General features: G+C 38.6%; 1 protein-coding gene across 2 annotated transcripts in view; it reads right to left on the reverse strand.

Annotated features, from left to right (window-relative positions):
• Positions 1-19,513, reverse strand: part of rsrc1 (arginine/serine-rich coiled-coil 1) — a 163,322-nt gene that overhangs the window by 123,264 nt on the left and 20,545 nt on the right. For both annotated transcript variants that reach the window (XM_067365372.1, XM_067365371.1), the window contains one exon: positions 2,545-2,724. In XM_067365372.1, coding sequence (XP_067221473.1) covers positions 2,545-2,724 — 180 coding nt within the window. The remainder of the gene's footprint in view (positions 1-2,544; positions 2,725-19,513) is intronic.

A 19,513-nucleotide genomic window follows, 5' to 3' on the forward strand; every position in this document is an offset into this window, starting at 1 on the left:
TCATTTGTGTTTGTCCCTCCATTATGTTAATGTCATCGCAGCCACATCCCCTAATTACAGCCACAATTGCATATATTGACTCCCCTAGGACATATAAGCTGCAGAGAAACAAAATATCGAACACACGCACAGACTTACAAAGAATAGAAGCCAAGTGTCTGGGGATCAAAATGTGTGTTTACTGTTTACACCAATTCATCACTAGTTCTTTGTTAGATTTAGAAACACTTTTATTCAAATCAATTAAAATATGACTCATCTAGTAGTTTCACCAGATCACCTGAGGGATCAAGCAGCCAAGTAGCTCTGCAACTTAAAAGTCTATCTTGGACCCCGTGACTTTCATTTTATGGACAAAAAACATTGAGACAAATATCTTCTTTTGTTAATATCTTTTTTTTTTTTTTTCCCCAAAGAAGCTAATTTCAAACAACAGGATAAATAAATACAATAAAACAAAGATACAAATTAAATAAAAAGTGCTTTAAATTTTTCAGGTAGGTCTAAGAAACAGTATAGAAAATTAAGTAATTAAAATACTGCATAGTCTTAATTAAAGTTGTTTTTCTCATTTTCATTTGTTGTATAATAAACATTAAGGAAGGTGGTATATAAGGCTGCTGTTACTTTAAATAAATATTGCACAAATTGACACATCAGCTTTTCCCCAGCTGTTTAAACTGACTAAAGCCATTACAGTCTGTGTTTAAGTGAAGAAAAGATGGGTATTTTGACCTTATTTTCTCTGTATTTGACTCTTGATGCATGATAAGCTGTGATAAAGAACTATTAAATACTGGTGTATGAGCACAAAAAAAAAAAACATCCGTCAGATGTGAACTCCATTTAATATCGCTTGATGTTTAAACTAGCAAAGCTTAAAAATGCATGCAAATGATAAACTTCCGTGATGACACACTGCAACATCACAAGCATAACCAAGACCATTTTTATACGAGTTGTCAAATTTCTACTGGTTTATTGTGTCTATCATTATATCACCCACCCCTAGTTAAATGTTAATAACCTTATCCATACAGATGCGTCTAATTTTTTTGAATGGCTAAAAGGCCCAAGACGTGGTGCTATGTATCCCTGAGGAAAGAAGACCTGTCTCTATCATGTCACTAATCTCTAATCAGCAATTTCTCTCAAGACTGTTTTCTTTAGTGGGTTACTTCATAGCCAATCAACTTTCATGGACAGGGGCTTCATGGGCATTGTGAGGGAAGTGGCCTTATTAACTTATGACACCTGAAATCCCTAACGCTCAAAATCGGTTTGAGTAGAACAAACTAAACAAATTAGTTCAGTCAAATTAACTTTTATGAGTATTTAGCACTTTCTTTTGCTTTTGAGTTCACAGAACTGATATATTTTAAGTAAACTGAATAGTTTCACTGCTTTAAGTTTTATGAACTCATATCTTTTAATTTAGATGAACTTAAGTTTAACTGAAACCGGGCTGGTACTTCTGTTTCCCAGCATTCTTTGTCCATGGCACTCGAAAGGGAGAGTAAATGCTAAAATTATGTTACCATCATGGTGACAAGTGGTGCATGTGGCTTGGTTTGAGAGCAGGTATGATAAATGTTTTATATTGCTGTACTCATTCAGTAAGTGCTATACCAGGCTATTGCTAACATGTTAGCAAATTAACAAGTTAGCATTTTCTGTATTAGCTAGTTAAATCTAACTAACTTTACATGATAATTTAAAGTTACTATAAATGTATTTATGTAATTAAATGTAATTAATTTACTCAAATATTTCAATTTAAGAACAACTAAAATGTTTGAGTACAAAAAAAAAAAAAAAAATCTGCCGGTTCTGCTTACTTAAACTTTGAATTGCTTAACTTAAAAATGTTGATGTAATTGATTGCCTCAATTTTTTGAGTTTTGCCAACTTATTCAGGTTTACATTGCATAATGATGCTTGTAGTAATTACTGCTGTCATTTAGTCAGATGTATATCTTTATTTGGAAACATTTCTAGAACGGTCCAAACATCAGAATGTCGGAAATCTGATAAAAATCACAATATCTTGAATAGGTTTTGCACATGTCTATAATTACTGATGTTTCTGTGTAGTAAATAAGTTCACCCAATATGTTCAGTCTTGCTGACTGTTGTCATTGGAACTGGAATGGAGAACACTTTGTCTTGGAGTAAAATCTCTCTCTAGAGTCAAGGTGGAGCTTGAAAGGGGCAAACAGGAGAGCGGGGATGGAAATGCAGTTAGCTCTTGCTCACGCATATTACACTAGGGTATAAATCAAGACAGTGAGAGAGAAGGAAATGCATTAGACGCCCAGCGGGATGGTGTATACACTGAGTTTGAAGGGCAGATATCAGGCTGGATGGATGAGGCCTACCACACGATTGAACTAAATTCTCAGCTGAATTTAAACTATGAGATTTCGTTCAGACATGAGATTGATATATTGATGGGTTGGTACAGTTTGTGTATGCGTGATGGAGAAAAACAAAGAGAGAGAAAAAAACCCTAGAAATTCAAATGGCACAAAAAGAAAGTATTACCTTTGTTTTTCCTTGTCTTTGACTTTCTCCGTCTCTTTGTCTTTGTCTTTAGTTCTGTCTCGTGTCCTGTCTTTGTCTCGAGTTCTGCGCTGGCCACGATCTCGTTCTCTGCTGCGACTACGTTTCCTGCTGGACCGACCACTGCTGCCACTGCGAGACCTTCGGTGACGGGAACGAGACCTTCAAGAAACACACACCCCAAAAATACATATAAACTGTAAAAGCATATAAAACGATTGAAAAAAGCATTAGCTTAGTTGTTAGCTCAGTGGTTAGCTTACATCCGGGCTGGGCTGGCCAAAAAGATCATGGGTTCAAACTCCAAAAGGTGTAATTTATAAAACGCCACCATTGTGGCATTGATCAAGATTGATTAAACCTTCAACTCAACATGGATATTGCAGAAACAAATTCCACAAGCAATTATGCCATTTGTCCTACTGCAGTCAGGGCTGGATTGAGGAAGGTGTTTGGGTGGATTACTCAGAACCAAAGTTCTTAAATACATTGAATTATGTTTTAAATTAATGCTTGCCAACCATGTCTGATATTTGAGCTCAACGATTTTTATTATTATTATTAATATTATTATTATTATTATTATTATTATTATTATTATTATTATTATTTTCTTGTTTTTTGCATAATATGATATATACATGTTTGCAGGATCAGCTGTCTTCACACTTTCTTCTCTTCAAACAGCAGCTCTTACTGTCATTACTGTAATTTCAGTCTGAAAGTTCCCCATCCTAGTTTATTTTATTATTATTTTTTAGTCTGTTGTACTGTTTGTTACATTAAAGAAATGAAGATGTCAGATACAAACTCCTACGGTGTATGGCTCATCAGTGACCTGGTGCCTGTATCTCAAAACGTTACGTATAGTATGTATTGAAAAACATGAAATTCTAAATGGTTAATTTAAGTGTATAATATTAATAGCAACTGTTTTCCATGAACTGAGAAGAACAACAAAAACGCTGCCGCAATCTCAACGCAGTGCGTCAGAGCTGTCGGCTAACTGTTGGAGATCCAAGTTCAACTCATGTCCCAATCATCTCTCACCCCTAATTCCTGCCTACATATTTGACTGTTAAAAAAAAAAAAAAAAAAAAAAAAAGGCAAAGATAAATAAATAAAAATGTAAAAAAAAATTAGTTAAGGGCCAGATTTACTAAACGGGCAAATTAGTGTGAGAGCACAATTCCACAGATGCGCTGATGGGAGTGGCAAGTTTTGCGTGTGATCTACTGTGATCTACTTTAATTTTAAGTTTTAAAGATTATTTGGTAAAAATGATCAAAATCCCATTACTGAGTAAATTTAAAAAAAAAATCATAATAAAAAAAAAAAACAATGGTTTATATTTTGACTGGTCAGGTTAGAGTCAAGTCACGCGCTCTTCTGAGAAATTCCTCAAAATATCTTCTTTTGTGTTTCATAGAAGAAAGATAGTCATACAGTTGTGGAAGGACATGAGAGTGACTAAATGATGACAATTTTCATTTTAAGGTGACCTATCCAAAGATTTCATGCCCAATTAGTTTTTAACAGCCTCTTTTTTTGTTCTCAAATTAGTGCTCGTCTTTCAGTAGCCAGTATTGATGTCAAGAACAATTGGTCATTTTTTGGACCATGCTGCACACCATACAGAAAATCATGTTATAACTAATTACAAAATAAAAAAAATAAAAAAAACAGGCCCCTTTTTGACACAAGTGTGAAGCTGTTAATGTATAATTAAATTCAGTAAATATTCACGGTACACACACATGACCGATCACTGTTTTCATGATCGATCATTGGTGTCACTTAGAAGTACTCGTGCCAAACCCTATTGGCTGTATGAATTGGCCATTAGGGAGGACCTCAAAATGACTGTACACATGCTGTATTGATCCTTACGGACAGGCTAGAGAATGCCCGGAGATTTAAAGGATTTTACTTACCAGAGCAACTGACTCCAGAGCCATACATCCAGGTGACATACAGACATGCTCACACGAACACACCGATGCATATACACACATAGTATGGGACATAGTATAGAATAAACTGCTGATTCAGTTCATTTGTCCACTAAAAATGCCCAAGATATATATATTTTTTTTTTTACAACTTTGTCATTTCCAATGCATTGTTAATCAGCACTGTACATGACGTCATGAAAATGTATGTTTTATTTATTTTTACATTTATGTAAGAACTCCTGAAATGATTAAGGCTATTTTCACAGCTAGGCAAAAATATATTAAAACCCAGAAAACCACTGAAGTAAAAAAAACAAACATAAATGTATAACATTTGGTCAGAAGTTATCTTTCTCAAAATTGGAACATGACTAGGTCAAAAGCGAAATGCCGCCTGGTTATAATATCACACAAATATTATATGATGACAAGTAAACTACTATATTTGCAACATATTTTTACCAAGTTGCCCAACAGACTAATGATGACAGTACTGTTGAAGCTCTTGGCTCTTTAGGTCTTAGACAATCAATGCCAATCCAGTAGTCATATTTAAATACACAAGTTGCATGATCACAAAACCACATCCCCACTCAAAGAATCAAGTCACATGATCCTAAACTCACATCAAATGTTGTATAATCAGCAATAAACCTACACTAACACACATTGAATAAAAACTGTTTCCAACATTAATAATGACAAATATAATATAAAAAACAAAAATAATTTTCTGTTATTAAAAAAAAAAAAAAAAAAAAAAAAAAAACAGAAAAATGATGAATGTTAATATGAATATGAATGTTAACAAGTCATCATGTCTCATATTTCATCTCAAGCAAACTCCTTGGTAAACGAGTACACAGTTTTTGATACAACTTCATTAAGGGCAATATCGTTTAGTGTGGTGAAAATGATGGCAGTACAATGCCTTGCCTCATGCATTTGATTGATTTGATGGAATAATCCACAGAAGACAGTAAATCATACAGGCTTGGGACAACATGAGGGTGAGTAAATGATGAGAGAATTGTCATTTTTAGGTGAACTATTAGCCAAAAATCTTTTCATGAAAAGCTTTAACTATATTTCTGAAATTACATATCGTCTCACTGCATAGGGAAGCAGATCCTTATTTGAAAAACGTGAGTTTGGAAACACTAAATCTGCTGTATTCTATTTTTTATGTTGTTTTATCTGATCGTTTAGCAAGCAGAGCAAAAGCAGTTATAGTTACACGAGAGAACACGAGAGGTCTTATTTTAGCAAATGTACTTGTGGCCAGCGCATGTAATAAACACCAGGGCCGTCGGTTTGCTGTTTTTTTTTTTTTTTCTTTTCATTTTTTCATCTCTTTCTCTCTTTCTGCAGCCCAGCTCACTTCTGGGCCTGTTGCAAATTAAATTTATTGTAGTTAATAGACTGTGGTGCGGCTGCTAAATGTCAATTTCATTACCAAGGCCTTACCCTTAGAGAATTATGACCTCATTTAAGGCGAGGGGGTAAATGTGCTAATGCAGGATGGCCAGATAAACATCCCCTGCCACAAGCACACATGCGTCCAGCAGCATCATGCCAAGAGTGGGCTATTTTACATGACTTTTAGCTATTATCGCCCGAGGAAAAGCCTTCCCCTATGGCCTAAAAATATTTAAAATTCTTTTGAAAGGTCCTTTTTTTCCCTCCAATCCATTAAATCTAGCAGCAACGATTGGCTCAGGCAATTTTCCCTGCAAATTATCAATAAAGTAATTACCAGTGTGTGGGAGCGCACCGAGCGCTTATCACTGATGCCCCCTGCCCAGCCGCGGATCTGATCCCTCCCAGCATTGCATTTGGGTAATTATGTGAGCAGGATGGTGTCCTGCTGTTATCACACCGTATTATATTCCTGCTAAACAAGGTTTCTTGCTTCATATGAAATTGGATATTAATGGTGGCGAATGATAGCACTAGTGCAACTAACAGACGTAAGATACACCACTGGAATCCTAACCTGGCCAAATGATTATTTATTCCTGCCATGGCGCTTTCTCTCTTCTGCTCTTCTCTTCTGTTCATTCACACACACACACACACACACACACACACACACACACACATTTCACTCTCAGTCCACGGTTTAACATAGTTACATTGTAAACACTAATTTATTATAAAGACCTGCTATAAAAGAAGATTGGACAAAAAAACTTCAGTTCTCACCTCCAAATGACCATCCTTGTATTTGCACTTTCTGATGTCAGTTACTAAAAATGACGTAAAATAGCCAAATCAAATGTTACATTTAAATAAAACAAATTATATTAATTAAAATAAAACTGACTTTTGTGTGTATTTGTCTGAAATATATCATGAGATGTAATAAAGGGCTCCAAACAGAAACTCTCCAAACACCAGCTGTGTGATTTCTTCAGAAACATGACCTTGCAATTCTACAAGGAGGATATCATGGATATTCATATACAGGAAGGAACATGGAGGTTTGGAATTATCATACTGTATATTTTTACCTAAACATTATCACAATAATATTTCTGTCATGATGACACTGTTTGGAATGGTAATGGGTATGACAATGTTGATATATTTGGTCTTGGTGGAATAGATCTGCTACTGTTAATAAATACACAGAAAGTGAGACATGCTGCTGCTGTACAATATAGTATACATGAATTACACACAGCAGATCTATACAGGTGGAGCTGGGGAAGATGGAGGGTTTCTGAATGTACACTGCAACTGCTACAGCAAACGCTGACCAAGTAATTGAAGGATTAGCAGCGAGCTCATTGGCTACTGATACAGCAGGAACCAATCAGCTGTGCCCTATAGAGAATAACGTGATTGCAAACAGATTGAGTTAAGGACAGCCTGCGCCATCTAGAGTTTCATGACAGAACTTTTTGTTTTGTTTTTTTGTCTTTTTAGAAAGTGCATCATTTTCTTTCTACTAGACAAGTCATCCAACTGTCAATTACATGGGAAAGTACTGCTGAAGAGTATGGTGTAACTGTATCTCCTTGTGCAGAATAAACAGCTTACTGAATAGAAAGTTTACTGTGGAATGGAAGTGGAAGGGCATTGAGACAGTAGGCATAACAAATTTAATGCACAGCAAACATCTACGGCAACACTCACAGTTGGGCCGTTGCTTTAAAGAATCAGTCGAATATGATATATACGATAAAAATGGATATACGAGCTGGGTCAGAAGGTGTTGGTACACCTTAAGTCTGAACATGTATAAAGAAGACAACTATGTCCTCTACAGTTAAAGCAGAGTACCACAAACTACAGTCGTAGGGTGCATCAGTTGGTTAATGGAGTAAACACAAACAGTCAAAGGCTGAAAATCAATGTACAAAACAGGCTTTAGACAATGATCTGTCCTGTCTGTGACAGATAGGTTTGCCTCAACTATACTCAGGTGCAGAGAAGACAGACTGTGATACTGACGCCCAATCAAATAAATATTCAACCAAAAGATTGTGCTGCCATTTTGTTAATTTTGATGATTTAAAAACAATGTAAATGTTGCAGCTTCAGAATCTGATGTTTCTGTCCCAGCTCTGTTTCATTGACTTGGCCACTTCTACACCAACACTAAGCCATCTTTAGAGATTATAATAAAGCATTCTAAGTTTTGTTGTGCTGTTTACATTGTAAAAATAGAGTTACAATTAAAAAAAAAAAAAAAAAAAAAAAAGAAACAGAACACTACAAGTGTCAGAAAAAGAAAACATATTAGCAACTAGTTGACTCTGACAGAAAGAACCAAGAAACAGCTTCCGCTTAATTAGTGTGACAGAAGTTCTCAGTATTTTAATTTCAGAGCACTGAAGTTCACCTTGAATAAGCAATGTGGGTTTCCTAAAGGCGCCGGTGCTCCAAACAGCTGTTCTTCTTGTTCCCAAGCGCTCCAAGTAATGAAAAATGTTAACAATTCAGGATGTCTTATTTCTGAGTGCTCTTTAAATGCAGTGCCACACAAGTGTAATTTATGAGATTCCTCTAATTACCAGAGCTCACGAGAACATTTCCCAAGCTGTTTCTTTCTGCATATGTTCGCTGCTCTTTTAACATACACAACAATTTATCATGTAAAGTTAAAAATGAGAAATTAATACTATTGTAATTAACTGTTTTAATACCATAGCAACCATACAGATTTTGGTCATTTGTATTTTGTTGAAGAATGCATGATTAAAAAAAAATCTTCTGAGATAAAAGGGAGTGCTTTGCATTTATAGGGCTGTATTCCTTTAATGGGTGTCTGTTTAAACTAGTTAGCACCAATTTGATGAGCAATGTAAGATACATTAAAATAGTAACTGATATGTAATCTGTAATTTACTTTTTTCTTTTTTTTTTTTTTTTAAAGAAGGAAATTTTGGTTACACTTTTTTTAAGGTGCCCTGGTTTCAGTGTATATATTTAAGTACTGAGTAATAATAATTAACTTCACGTACTTACTATAGGGCTATGGTTAGATGGTTAGATAAGGGTTTGGTTAGTATGCAATTAGGCATCATTTTTAGTTATTACTATAGTAACTACATTTAACATGTAACAAGGACACTAAAGTAAAATTTCCTGAAATGTCTTGGATCAATCTTTCTCTCTCTCTCTCTCTCTCTCTCTGAGATGAGAGGAAAAGAAATCAGCTCACACCTGGGCCACCCACACTTGCAAGGTTGTGTCATTTAGTCAAAGGTCTCCGAGAATGCTCTGATGTACACAAAGTCATTTGTAAAAAAAAAAGAAAGAAGAAAAAAAGCAAGTTTGTGAAAAGCATATGTGACCGCCATCACTCAACAAGAACAGTGACATCCTAAACGCTCTTATCTAACTAGCACCACTGAGACTGTATTACATCCCTATTAGTGGCACAGAGGGCACCGCAAGCAGAGGTCAACGAGAGGCAAAAGGTCAGAAGGTCAATAAGTGCTAACTTGCCACTGTCAACACACACAATCTTAAGACTGACTGTGCATGCCCAAGAACACTTCTGATGCAATGTTCTGACAGATGTTCTGAAGTACATTACAGATTTGTAGAAAAATTATTAGATTTTTCCATTTTGATAAATAATCAGAAAAGTAAAATAAATAAAAAAAAAACTTGATACTTTCTTTTACTTCATATAAACGTTCTTTTGAAGAGAGTTTAGGGGCAAAAGAAGAGTGAATTTTTAAATGATGTTGGAAGCATGTGTTTTTAATTAGTAGGTGTTCTCTAAGGGTAAGATGATGGTTTTCTGTTCTTTTTATGATAAGGTATTTATGAAGTGACGGTAGATCTGAAGGTCGGTTCTTAAAGACTTTTATTGTTTAAATGTGGAGGGTTATGTTTCAATTTAAGCACTCGCACAAGAAAAAGCATAAATATTGGGACTAAGTGGACTGACCATAAAACTACAGCACAGAGACAGCACTGTGACAGAGAGCAGACACTCATTCCACTACTAAAAGAAAAACCACACTTAATTAAACACTAAGCAAGCATCTGAAATAGCACCTGCATAAAATCCACCAATCCCTGCACAGAATGCATGTAAATTAAGTCTTTTCAGTGCAAAAACACTGTCAGAAAAAGAGTGTTTGATCATATATACATAAAATCAGCTCTCCCAGAATCCCGGTGGCAAAGCTAAGCTACATGAATGTCCTCTGCCGTACCCTAATACATCTGTTGTGTCTAATCACAGCCCACCTCTAATGAGGCCATGAAAGAGAGATGCTCACATATCAGATTTCACTAAAGATCAAGCAAAACAGTCAGGACAGGAGGGCCTGTGCGTCTTAGGGTCTCCTATAACTACTGCTCACAACCCAAAAAACTACCTCGCATCAATCTCTATTTCTCTTACAATAGAACTACAACTAGAATAACAACAAAAACTCATCCGGTAATGCATGTGACAAACTAATAAAAGGGGTCTTTGATTATGATTTCACCTGTTTAACTGTAGTTAGTGAGTAAAGTTGCTGTTTTAAACAATATTTGCAAAGTTACAATGCAAAGGGAGATTTTTTTTTTTTTTTTTTTTTTTTTACAGAAATCGCTTTTTAAGGACTACAACAAATGGCCTGTAGGGACTAGAATGAGCTTCTTCCTCGGTTGGTGACATCACAAACCCCAAAATTGACATAAACCCTGCCCCCCGAGAACACGCAACAAAGGGGGTGAGGCCATGTTGGGCTGCTTTAGAGAAGAGGAAGAGTTGTTGTAGTATAGTGTTGTTGCCATTCAACACTGAATTTGCAAAAAAGATTAACATGACGGCACATGCTAGTGGATGAGTTGAATCAACTCCACAGCAGCACATAAATTTATCCACTAACCATTCAGAAACATCCAGTTTCATTCTAACTCATTGTAACTTCTTCCTGAGTCTCTCCATCAGTGTCTGACTCCAGTTTGAACAATGTAAGGCTGAACACCGTTACTGACAATCCTCATTCTGGCTGCGTGAGACTCTCCGGCTTTGTTGTTGTTGAGCAATTGAAGTGCGAGCTGTAAAAGCTTTTCTGGAAAGGGGGCCAGGAGCAGCAGCTCATTTGCATTTAAAGGGACACACACAAAAACAGCGTGTTTTTGCTCACTCCCTAAAAGGGGCAAATCTGGCAAGATATAATAAATGATCTGTGAGGTATTTTGAGCTGAAACTTCACAGACACACTGGGACACCAGAGACTTATATTACAACTTGTGAAATGGGCATTATAGGTCCCCTTTAAAAGTTAAATACGGGAAATTTTACTTCTTTTCAAATGTACGCCAAGGTGCCAAACACTAATGAACTAAAGAATTATGGTTTAACTGATAAAACGATAAAAAGATAAAAAGTGGTGGGTGATACATTGCACCACAAGATGGTTCATTTTCTATTATGGTATTGATACATATCTCAATACAGTAATATTTATCCAATCTGTAGAGCTTGGATATTGTGAGAAGGGCTATAAAATTAAACATGATTTAACTTGACTAGCCCGACAGTCACACAGAGGGTGTGTGTTTAGTGTGTTGAGAAACTGTATTTTAGCAATAAACTAAATTCACAAGAAAGGCATCAACGTATTGACCACTCCTTACTGATTAATATTGTAGGACTGCACACAGTTGTATTGTTATTCTTCTCATAGATACACACACACAGACACACACACACACACACAAAAAGCTTGTCACTGGTTTATGTTCTGTTGCACAGTACTAAAAGTAAGTTAGATTTAGTGTGTGCTTTTCTAAAATGGATAGAAAGGGTTGAGTTATGAGGTTTGGAGCAATAGTTTTGGCCCTGCGTTTCTCTGTTAGACATTTTAGAAAAATGACTTGCAAGTATCAGGAAAGAGGAAAGTGTTTCATTATTTTCCAAGGAGTGTCACAGTTTCAGTCAAGAAGCACATAATTCAGCTTTAAGTTTTCTTTGTGTTCCCTCTTTCTTCCTTACACTTAAATATCGAGCATGTAACTGGATCCATATCCAGACTTTTGTCAGAGGTGCAGGTTCACTGTGAACTTGATTATAGTACAATTTGCTAAAGTGCTTTTGAGAGGAGAGGGTGATGGCAGATACGTGGCTGTAACGTGGCTTTGAAGAAAGACATGAGCACTTCTACAGGTCAGTGGATCTCCTGAACTTCTGGCTAAAACATGCAGCTGAGAGCCACACAGCAGCTCACAGCTTTATGAATGGAGTATATTAAAGGGGACCTATTATGCAAAATTCACATTTATAAGGTGTTTGAACACAGATGTGTGTCCACAGTATGTGTAAACAGCCAGCATATAATGGTAAAAATCCACCCACTCCTTTTTTTAATAATCCCCATAAATCAAACAGTATGTAAGAGTAGGGGAAGCCCCATGACTGGTGATGGAATCTAGCCTATTAGCTTAGCTCCTCCCCTGAGGGAGCTGTACACAAAATCCGCCATGTTTATCTCCTCCCCAGAGCATTCAGCTGCAGCATTCAAGTCAGAGATGTATTCTTATTAAAGCTACTAAAGTTATTTAATCAAGAGCAGTGATTTTCTGTTTTTCTTTTGTTGTTTGGTTCATATTAATATATACAGCAGTAGGTACTGTATATTACGCTGTCACTTTAATACACATCTACTATACACATGCGATTTCTATTTATTCTAAATAGGAAACTAAAACTACCAGTAGGTGGCGGTAAATGTCTTAATGTCTTAAACTGTTGTATAAAATCAGTAAATCACATTTGCACTGTTATTCTGGACAGAAAAATGGCACTCGTGTGATACTGCTCTCGTTACTTGTGTAATATAGCTTAACTATATCAAGTGATATAAATGAGACAAAAATGTTATTTTTCAGCATATCTAATTAATCTAATTAACACATTATATAAGGAGACTGTGTCAATGAATGAAAAACTCGCTAATGTGTTGGTATTGAAGAAACCTTGGGAGAAACCAGGCTTGACCAGAGGGAAGTTCTCCTCTGGCTATAATTTGTCATTTGTAATTTTTACTATGTTTAAATTTGGTTAGATATATTTGATGAGCTTCGTTTACAATTGATGGATGTTAACCAAAATGTAAAATTATCAAGTGATTATAAATTCTATCACATATTGTTTGCTGAGGTGCATGTAGAACTGTCCTGTGTTATTGGAAACGTCCCTACTAGAATCTAGGTGTGGTCAACGGCATAGAAGCAGTTTGGATTTAAAAGGTCATGAAACACTAAATTTTCTATGATTTTAACAGAGGTGTCTGTGTTGCATCTAGATGGCAATGTTAGCATCTGTTCATTTAAACTGAAGGAGAAAATTTGAAGTATCTTGTACTATTTCAAAACTTCACAGTGTCGACATCACAGGATGTGACGTTTTCTCATATTTTAGTACACTGATGACTAATCTGTGTCTCATATTCATTCATGAGACTGTGTCCTTAAAAGATGTTTCTGCTTTCCTTTGACAGATTCTGCAAACTGTGAGATCACATAAGTCAAGTAGTTGAGAGATGCGTTCAAGTGTTGAATGCGTTGAGTGTTTTCAAGAGTTTCTTTGTATCATAAAAGCCAGTCTCGGACACCAATACGATCTATCCACACCAACCTGTAACTTGTCTATAGAGCTCAATGACATGACCGATAAAATACGTCTAAAAAGTTGTGTATGTAAATGTATTCAATGTAGAATACAAATGTAAACAGCTGTGCATTTATTTGTGCATTAAATTACAGCAGTCACAGGATCTGTGTGGATTTGTGTAATGTACTGTGAGATCATGTATAATATATTTGTATTATAACATAACATTTTGTTGCATGCAATGATGGATTGCAGTTTGCATTTGTAAGAAACTTTAATGCTTTTATCTCAATGAAAACAAAATAAAACTAACTGGACTGTCTCTGCTCTTCCCACTCCATTCAGCAGGAACACCTTCTTTTTTAGCATTTTTCTGCAATGAGAACCGGTGCTGAAATACGGATTTCATGACCTTTTAAAAGCAATTCATCCTAAATGAAGTCCATCACAGATCCCAGGAGTGATGCATATTTATCTATGAATTTTGGCAATGATCAACAAATAGAAGCCTTATGACACCAAACGTTATTCGATAAAGCTAAGTGAATACTCGCACCGAAAGCAAAACAAATATACATTGCACTGTAAATGGAAATTCTCCCCAGTCGAAGTTTTCAGCTGCTCTGCTATCTATAAGAACAGAATGAAGTTCAACACGTTAATTTCAGCAACAGAAATTAAAAGCAAAAATGCAACAGTATAAACCGCTTGATAGGCTTTTTTTTTTGTAAGTCCTCATACAGAGAAAAACTGTAGTAGATCTAATCTTAAATTTCATGTATTTAACAGTAAAATACTGTTAAATGTACCTTTTTTTTGTAACGTAAAAAGACCACCACATCTTATAATCATACCTGCAAACTGCAAAGTGGTGAAAAATGTGACGTTTACAAAGTAAATAGTAGTAAGGGGGTCATCCTACACCAGGAGAAATGTTTTGTGATTTTAACACATAAACTAAGCATTCTGGTGTGCTCCCACAAGAAAATAAATGGAAAAACAACATTTGCTTAAAGTAAAAAAAAAAAAAAACACAAAAAAAAAAATTGGGCATTGACAAATTTCAAAATTGAATTCGATTTTGATTCAGAAGCATGCGATTTGATTTCGATTTGATTACCTTAAATTCAATAATGATTAATTTGGCACAGTACATAGCAAATTTCCTCAAAGAAAAAATATCTCTCTGCTAATGTCACGATCACGTCTGTTCCTGTCACATCCCGGACTACATCTCCCATCATCCTCTCTGCCACTCACCTGCACACACTTCACACTAATCACTAATCACCACACCCAGCTGCAGCTCATTGCACGGACTATAAAAGACTCATACACACACCACCTCACTGCTAGGTCTTGTTTTCCCTGTGTTGCATTACCAAGCGTTATATCCTGTCGGCCAGTCCTGTGTTACCGTTCCTGCCTGTTTCCTGTTCGTTGACCCGTTGCTGCCTGTCCTAACCATCGCCTGCACCCTGACTACGATTCTGCCTGTTCCTTGTTGTTTCCGTTTGCTCCCGTTTGACCCTGCCTGTATGACAACGCTCACTGTAAATAAAGCTTTGCATTTGGATCCCTACCTGAGTCCCGCCTTCGTTACAGAAGACCTAGCCAACACAGATCCAGCAGCTTTCGTGAGTGTTCCTGTCATTACCACCATGAATCCATCCGCCCAGTTGAACGGTCTCCGTCAGGGAGATAGATGCATTGAGGATTATGTAACCGACTTTATTGAACTGGCGCATTTGACATGCTTTACCGAGGAGTGTCTTATGATATTTTTTCGCGGTGGACTATCTGACCCGCTCAGTGCTGTCATGCCGATACATGATCCAAACGGGACGTTGGAACAGTATGTTGAACAGGCTTTACTACTGAGCGGATCTCCCTTTACTGTGGGTGTCGCAGAAGAACGCGACACCATGCTTGATCACGTAATGGACGCCGCATCAAAGAACATTCACAAAATGGCGGCCACCATTACACCAGTCTATGTCCCAGCTGATCTCCATGAGCAACGTCACGCCTTCGCTGATCGCCCAGAGCAACATCACGCCTTCGCTGAGCGCCCAGAACAACGCCAAGTCTCCGTTGATCGCCCAGAGCAACATCTCGTCTCTGGATCAATCAGAGAACGGCAAGGATTACGTTCCAGTGTGGTTGACCCACTGCTGATTTCAGCGCGAGCGGCTGGCATTCCCAAGCATCAGCCGGCCGCTTCGCTTTCAAGCCCGGCGGCCGCTTCGCACTCAAGTTCACCTGTTTCGACGCTCTCAGGTTCGCCGGTTGCGACGCTCTCAGGTTCGCCGGTTGCGACGCTCTCAAGTTCGCCGGTTGCGACGCTCTCAAGTTTGCCGGTTGCTATGGATTCAAGCGCCTTGGACGCGATGGACAAGATGGCTGCGTTGCCAGTGCCCACGGGCAAGATGGCCGCTCCAGCCAGTGAGCCCGCTCCAGAGCCCGATCCAGCCAGTGAGTCCGCTCCAGCCAGTGAGTCCACTCCAGCCAGTGAGCCCGCTCCAGAGCCCGATCCAGCCAGTGAGTCCGCTCCAGCCAGTGAGTCCACTCCAGCCAGTGAACCCGCTCCAGAGCCCGATCCAGCCAGTGAGTCTGCTCCAGCACAGCCTGCTCTCCTGGTCTGTCCTGTCTTGGCCCAGAGAGTCGTGCTCACTTTCTATGTCTTGGCTGTCCTGCGTGCGTTGAGGAACTCGAGCTCTATGGACTTTGTAACAGTCTGCCAGCCCAAGCCGTCTGCTGTCGTCCCAGACCAGCTCGAGCAGCCCGCTGTCGTCCCAGAGCCGTCCGCTGTCGTGCCAGAGCAGCCCGAGCCGTCCGCTGTCGTGCCAGAGCAGCCCGAGCCGTCCGCTGTCGTGCCAGAGCAGCCCGAGTCGCCAGCTGTCATCCCAGAGCAGCCCCAGCCTGAGCCTGCTGCCATCACTGAGCTGTCCGCTCTCCTTGATACGGCCACGGAGGCCGTCACCGAGCTGTCCGCTCTCCCTGATATGACCACTGAGCACCCTTGGTCAGCTCTGCCGCCGCCGGCCAGGCCGCCTGCACTGCCGCTGCCGCCGTCCAAGCGTTCTGCCCTGCTGGTGCCATCCAGGCCTTCGGTCCACGAACCTATTATGGACCCTGCTGAAATCCCCAAGAACTTTTTTGGGGGGGGCAGTATACCTGAGGGTGGGGAGCTTGTGGGTGGGGACCCTGCTCAACCATGGCCATTAAGGGCCACTGAACTGTTATGGCCATCTCTGAACTGCGAATTATTATGGCCTTTAATGGATTCTGACCCGCTGGGGTCACCCATAGACCCTGTTCTGCCGTGGCTGCCTGAGCCATCTGATCTGCTGTGGCTGCCCAAGCCACCTGACCCGCCGTGGCTGCCCAAGCCACCCGACCTGCCGTGGCCGCCTGAACCACCCTACCTGCCGTGGCCGCCTGAACCACCTGACCCGCCGTGGCCGCCTGAACCACCTGACCCGCCGTGGCCGCCCGAGGCTCCTGACCCTCCATGGCTGCCCGGGTTCCTGGATCTGCATTGGGGACCTCGTTCCTGTCGACACGCCAGTCTCCAATGCACCCACCCCCCCTCCCTAGCTGTTCCTTTTACGCCGCGAGGACGCGCCTTCCGGGAGGGGGGCGTTATGTCACGATCACGTCTGTTCCTGTCACATCCCGGACTACATCTCCCATCATCCTCTCTGCCACTCACCTGCACACACTTCACACTAATCACTAATCACCACACCCAGGTGCAGCTCATTGCACGGACTATAAAAGACTCATATACACACACCACCTCACTGCTAGGTCTTGTTTTCCCTGTGTTGCATTACCAAGCGTTATATCCTGTCGGCCTGTCCTGTGTTACCGTTCCTGCCTGTTTCCTGTTCGTTGACCCGTTGCTGCCTGTCCTGACCATCGCCTGCACCCTGACTACGATTCTGCCTGTTCCTTGTTGTTCCCGTTTGCTCCCGTTTGACCCTGCCTGTATGACAACGCTCACTGTAAATAAAGCTTTGCATTTGGATCCCTACCTGAGTCCCGCCTTCGTTACAGCTAATGCTGTAAATTATACAGGGAACCACAGCTGGTACATCGTTATAACATTAAAGGTTAAAATTAATTGATTTGTATGCTACTTATATATAAATTACACGAAGTTTTTATAATAACGTTATAATACATTTAATGACAATTATGTTTCTACTCGTTTTTAATACTGTTTTTAATACTGTTTTTATATCAGCCTAAACATTCAAATGGTTGCCGTCATAAAACGGTTTTATACATTCAGTATTGAAGCACATGTTAAGTACATGAATACGCAATGGCCTATAGTCACAGTGGATATATACATATCAAAATGCTCCTCTCTAAGTAAATTTTTGTAGCTGACTAACAAGTTTTTTGACAATGAATGGCTTTTCTGAGGTAAAAGTTACAGTAAATGTGACATTTTTACAAGCTATTTTATTGGCGCTTTTCCGCGGTTGAAAATGATTGATCAATTAATGTTACATATGAAATGATACAGATTTCAGTAAGTTGTATTGGATCTTTCAACATACCTTCGGTATTCATTCATGTTTATTTTGTGTTGTAAAGCGGAAGAGATGATTGGTTCACGTGCGCTCTGCCTCTGTTTGAACTGAAGCACTACAGCGATGTGTCAGTCACACCACAGAGTCCCAAAAAAGATCACGACAGCTCGAGAGATGTTTATGGTCTCCAGTCTATGGGAAAGTAGCTAATTTTCAATTTATTGTGCCTGCAAACTCACCCAGACACCCCCCACCCCTGAAAAAAAAAACTCTTTGGATCTACACGACTCACATAAATTACATATATTGATAAAAAAAAAAAAAAAGGTATGTATAATTAACAGTAAAAAGCCATAAACTGACTTTCCCAGAAGTACCTGTTTGACAGTTCACATTTGATGATTTTTCATTCTATTAATGGTTTCTTTTTCTTTTTCTTTCTTTATTTATTTATTTGTTTGTTTGTTATCAGGTATGAACATTAGGGTTTTATGTTACATCTTATGTTGTTAAATTAGGGTTATTAATTTATTAAAGGGTTTATTGCATTATTTTAGAGTTATTTGTGTTATCATGATGGTGTTTTGTGCCATCTCAACATAAGTTGAGATGGTGATGTAACTATAAATTTGAAATGTTACCAACATGTAATGTTACCAATCACTGACACACTTCAAGTTTTGTTCTACAGTCAATATTTTTGAAGGCTGGCAAAGGCTTATCATAAATAACAGGAAACAAACATACCACATGTATGTCCTCCATATTTTATTTAATTTATTTTTTTATTATTTTATTACAGATTTCACAGCAAGCTTAGATTTCATATTTGTCAATGAATGTGTACAACAAAGTGTCTTGTAGTCCTCAAAATGCACCATCTCCATTGAAAACAGTTGATTCACAGCGTTCTCTGATGCAGTGCAAACGCCATAATTCACTGTTTCATCACAGCAGGCAAAACGAGTTTTAAAATTCCTTTGATTGTAAGCCTGGTCAGAATGCTGGCAGGCTAGACATCGAGAATAAGACTTATCATTAAGCTATCTGGACTGGTCCTTTATTTTCTAGTACTAGATGGCTTCTTCAGCATTACATATAAATAAAAGCCTTGTCATTTCTCTTTAGAAACAGTAACAGGACAGTGACAGCATTTCATACATTTCTAAGTGTAGGTACATTTCAACCCTTGGGTAGATGCTGTCTCCACTCAGAGCAATAGCTAAAAACCGACTCATACCATCAATGCAGAGACTACATTTGGGCCTGCCAATTAGAAATAATTAGGCAGTTATTGCAGTGGCGAGTCTTTTTAAGTGCACATATAACGACGCAATGATGCTGATTAGTGGGCTCAGAGTGAGCGGGGCTCA

The sequence above is a fragment of the Chanodichthys erythropterus genome, chromosome 17, assembly GCF_024489055.1.
Source record: "Chanodichthys erythropterus isolate Z2021 chromosome 17, ASM2448905v1, whole genome shotgun sequence".
NCBI lineage: Eukaryota > Metazoa > Chordata > Actinopteri > Cypriniformes > Xenocyprididae > Chanodichthys > Chanodichthys erythropterus.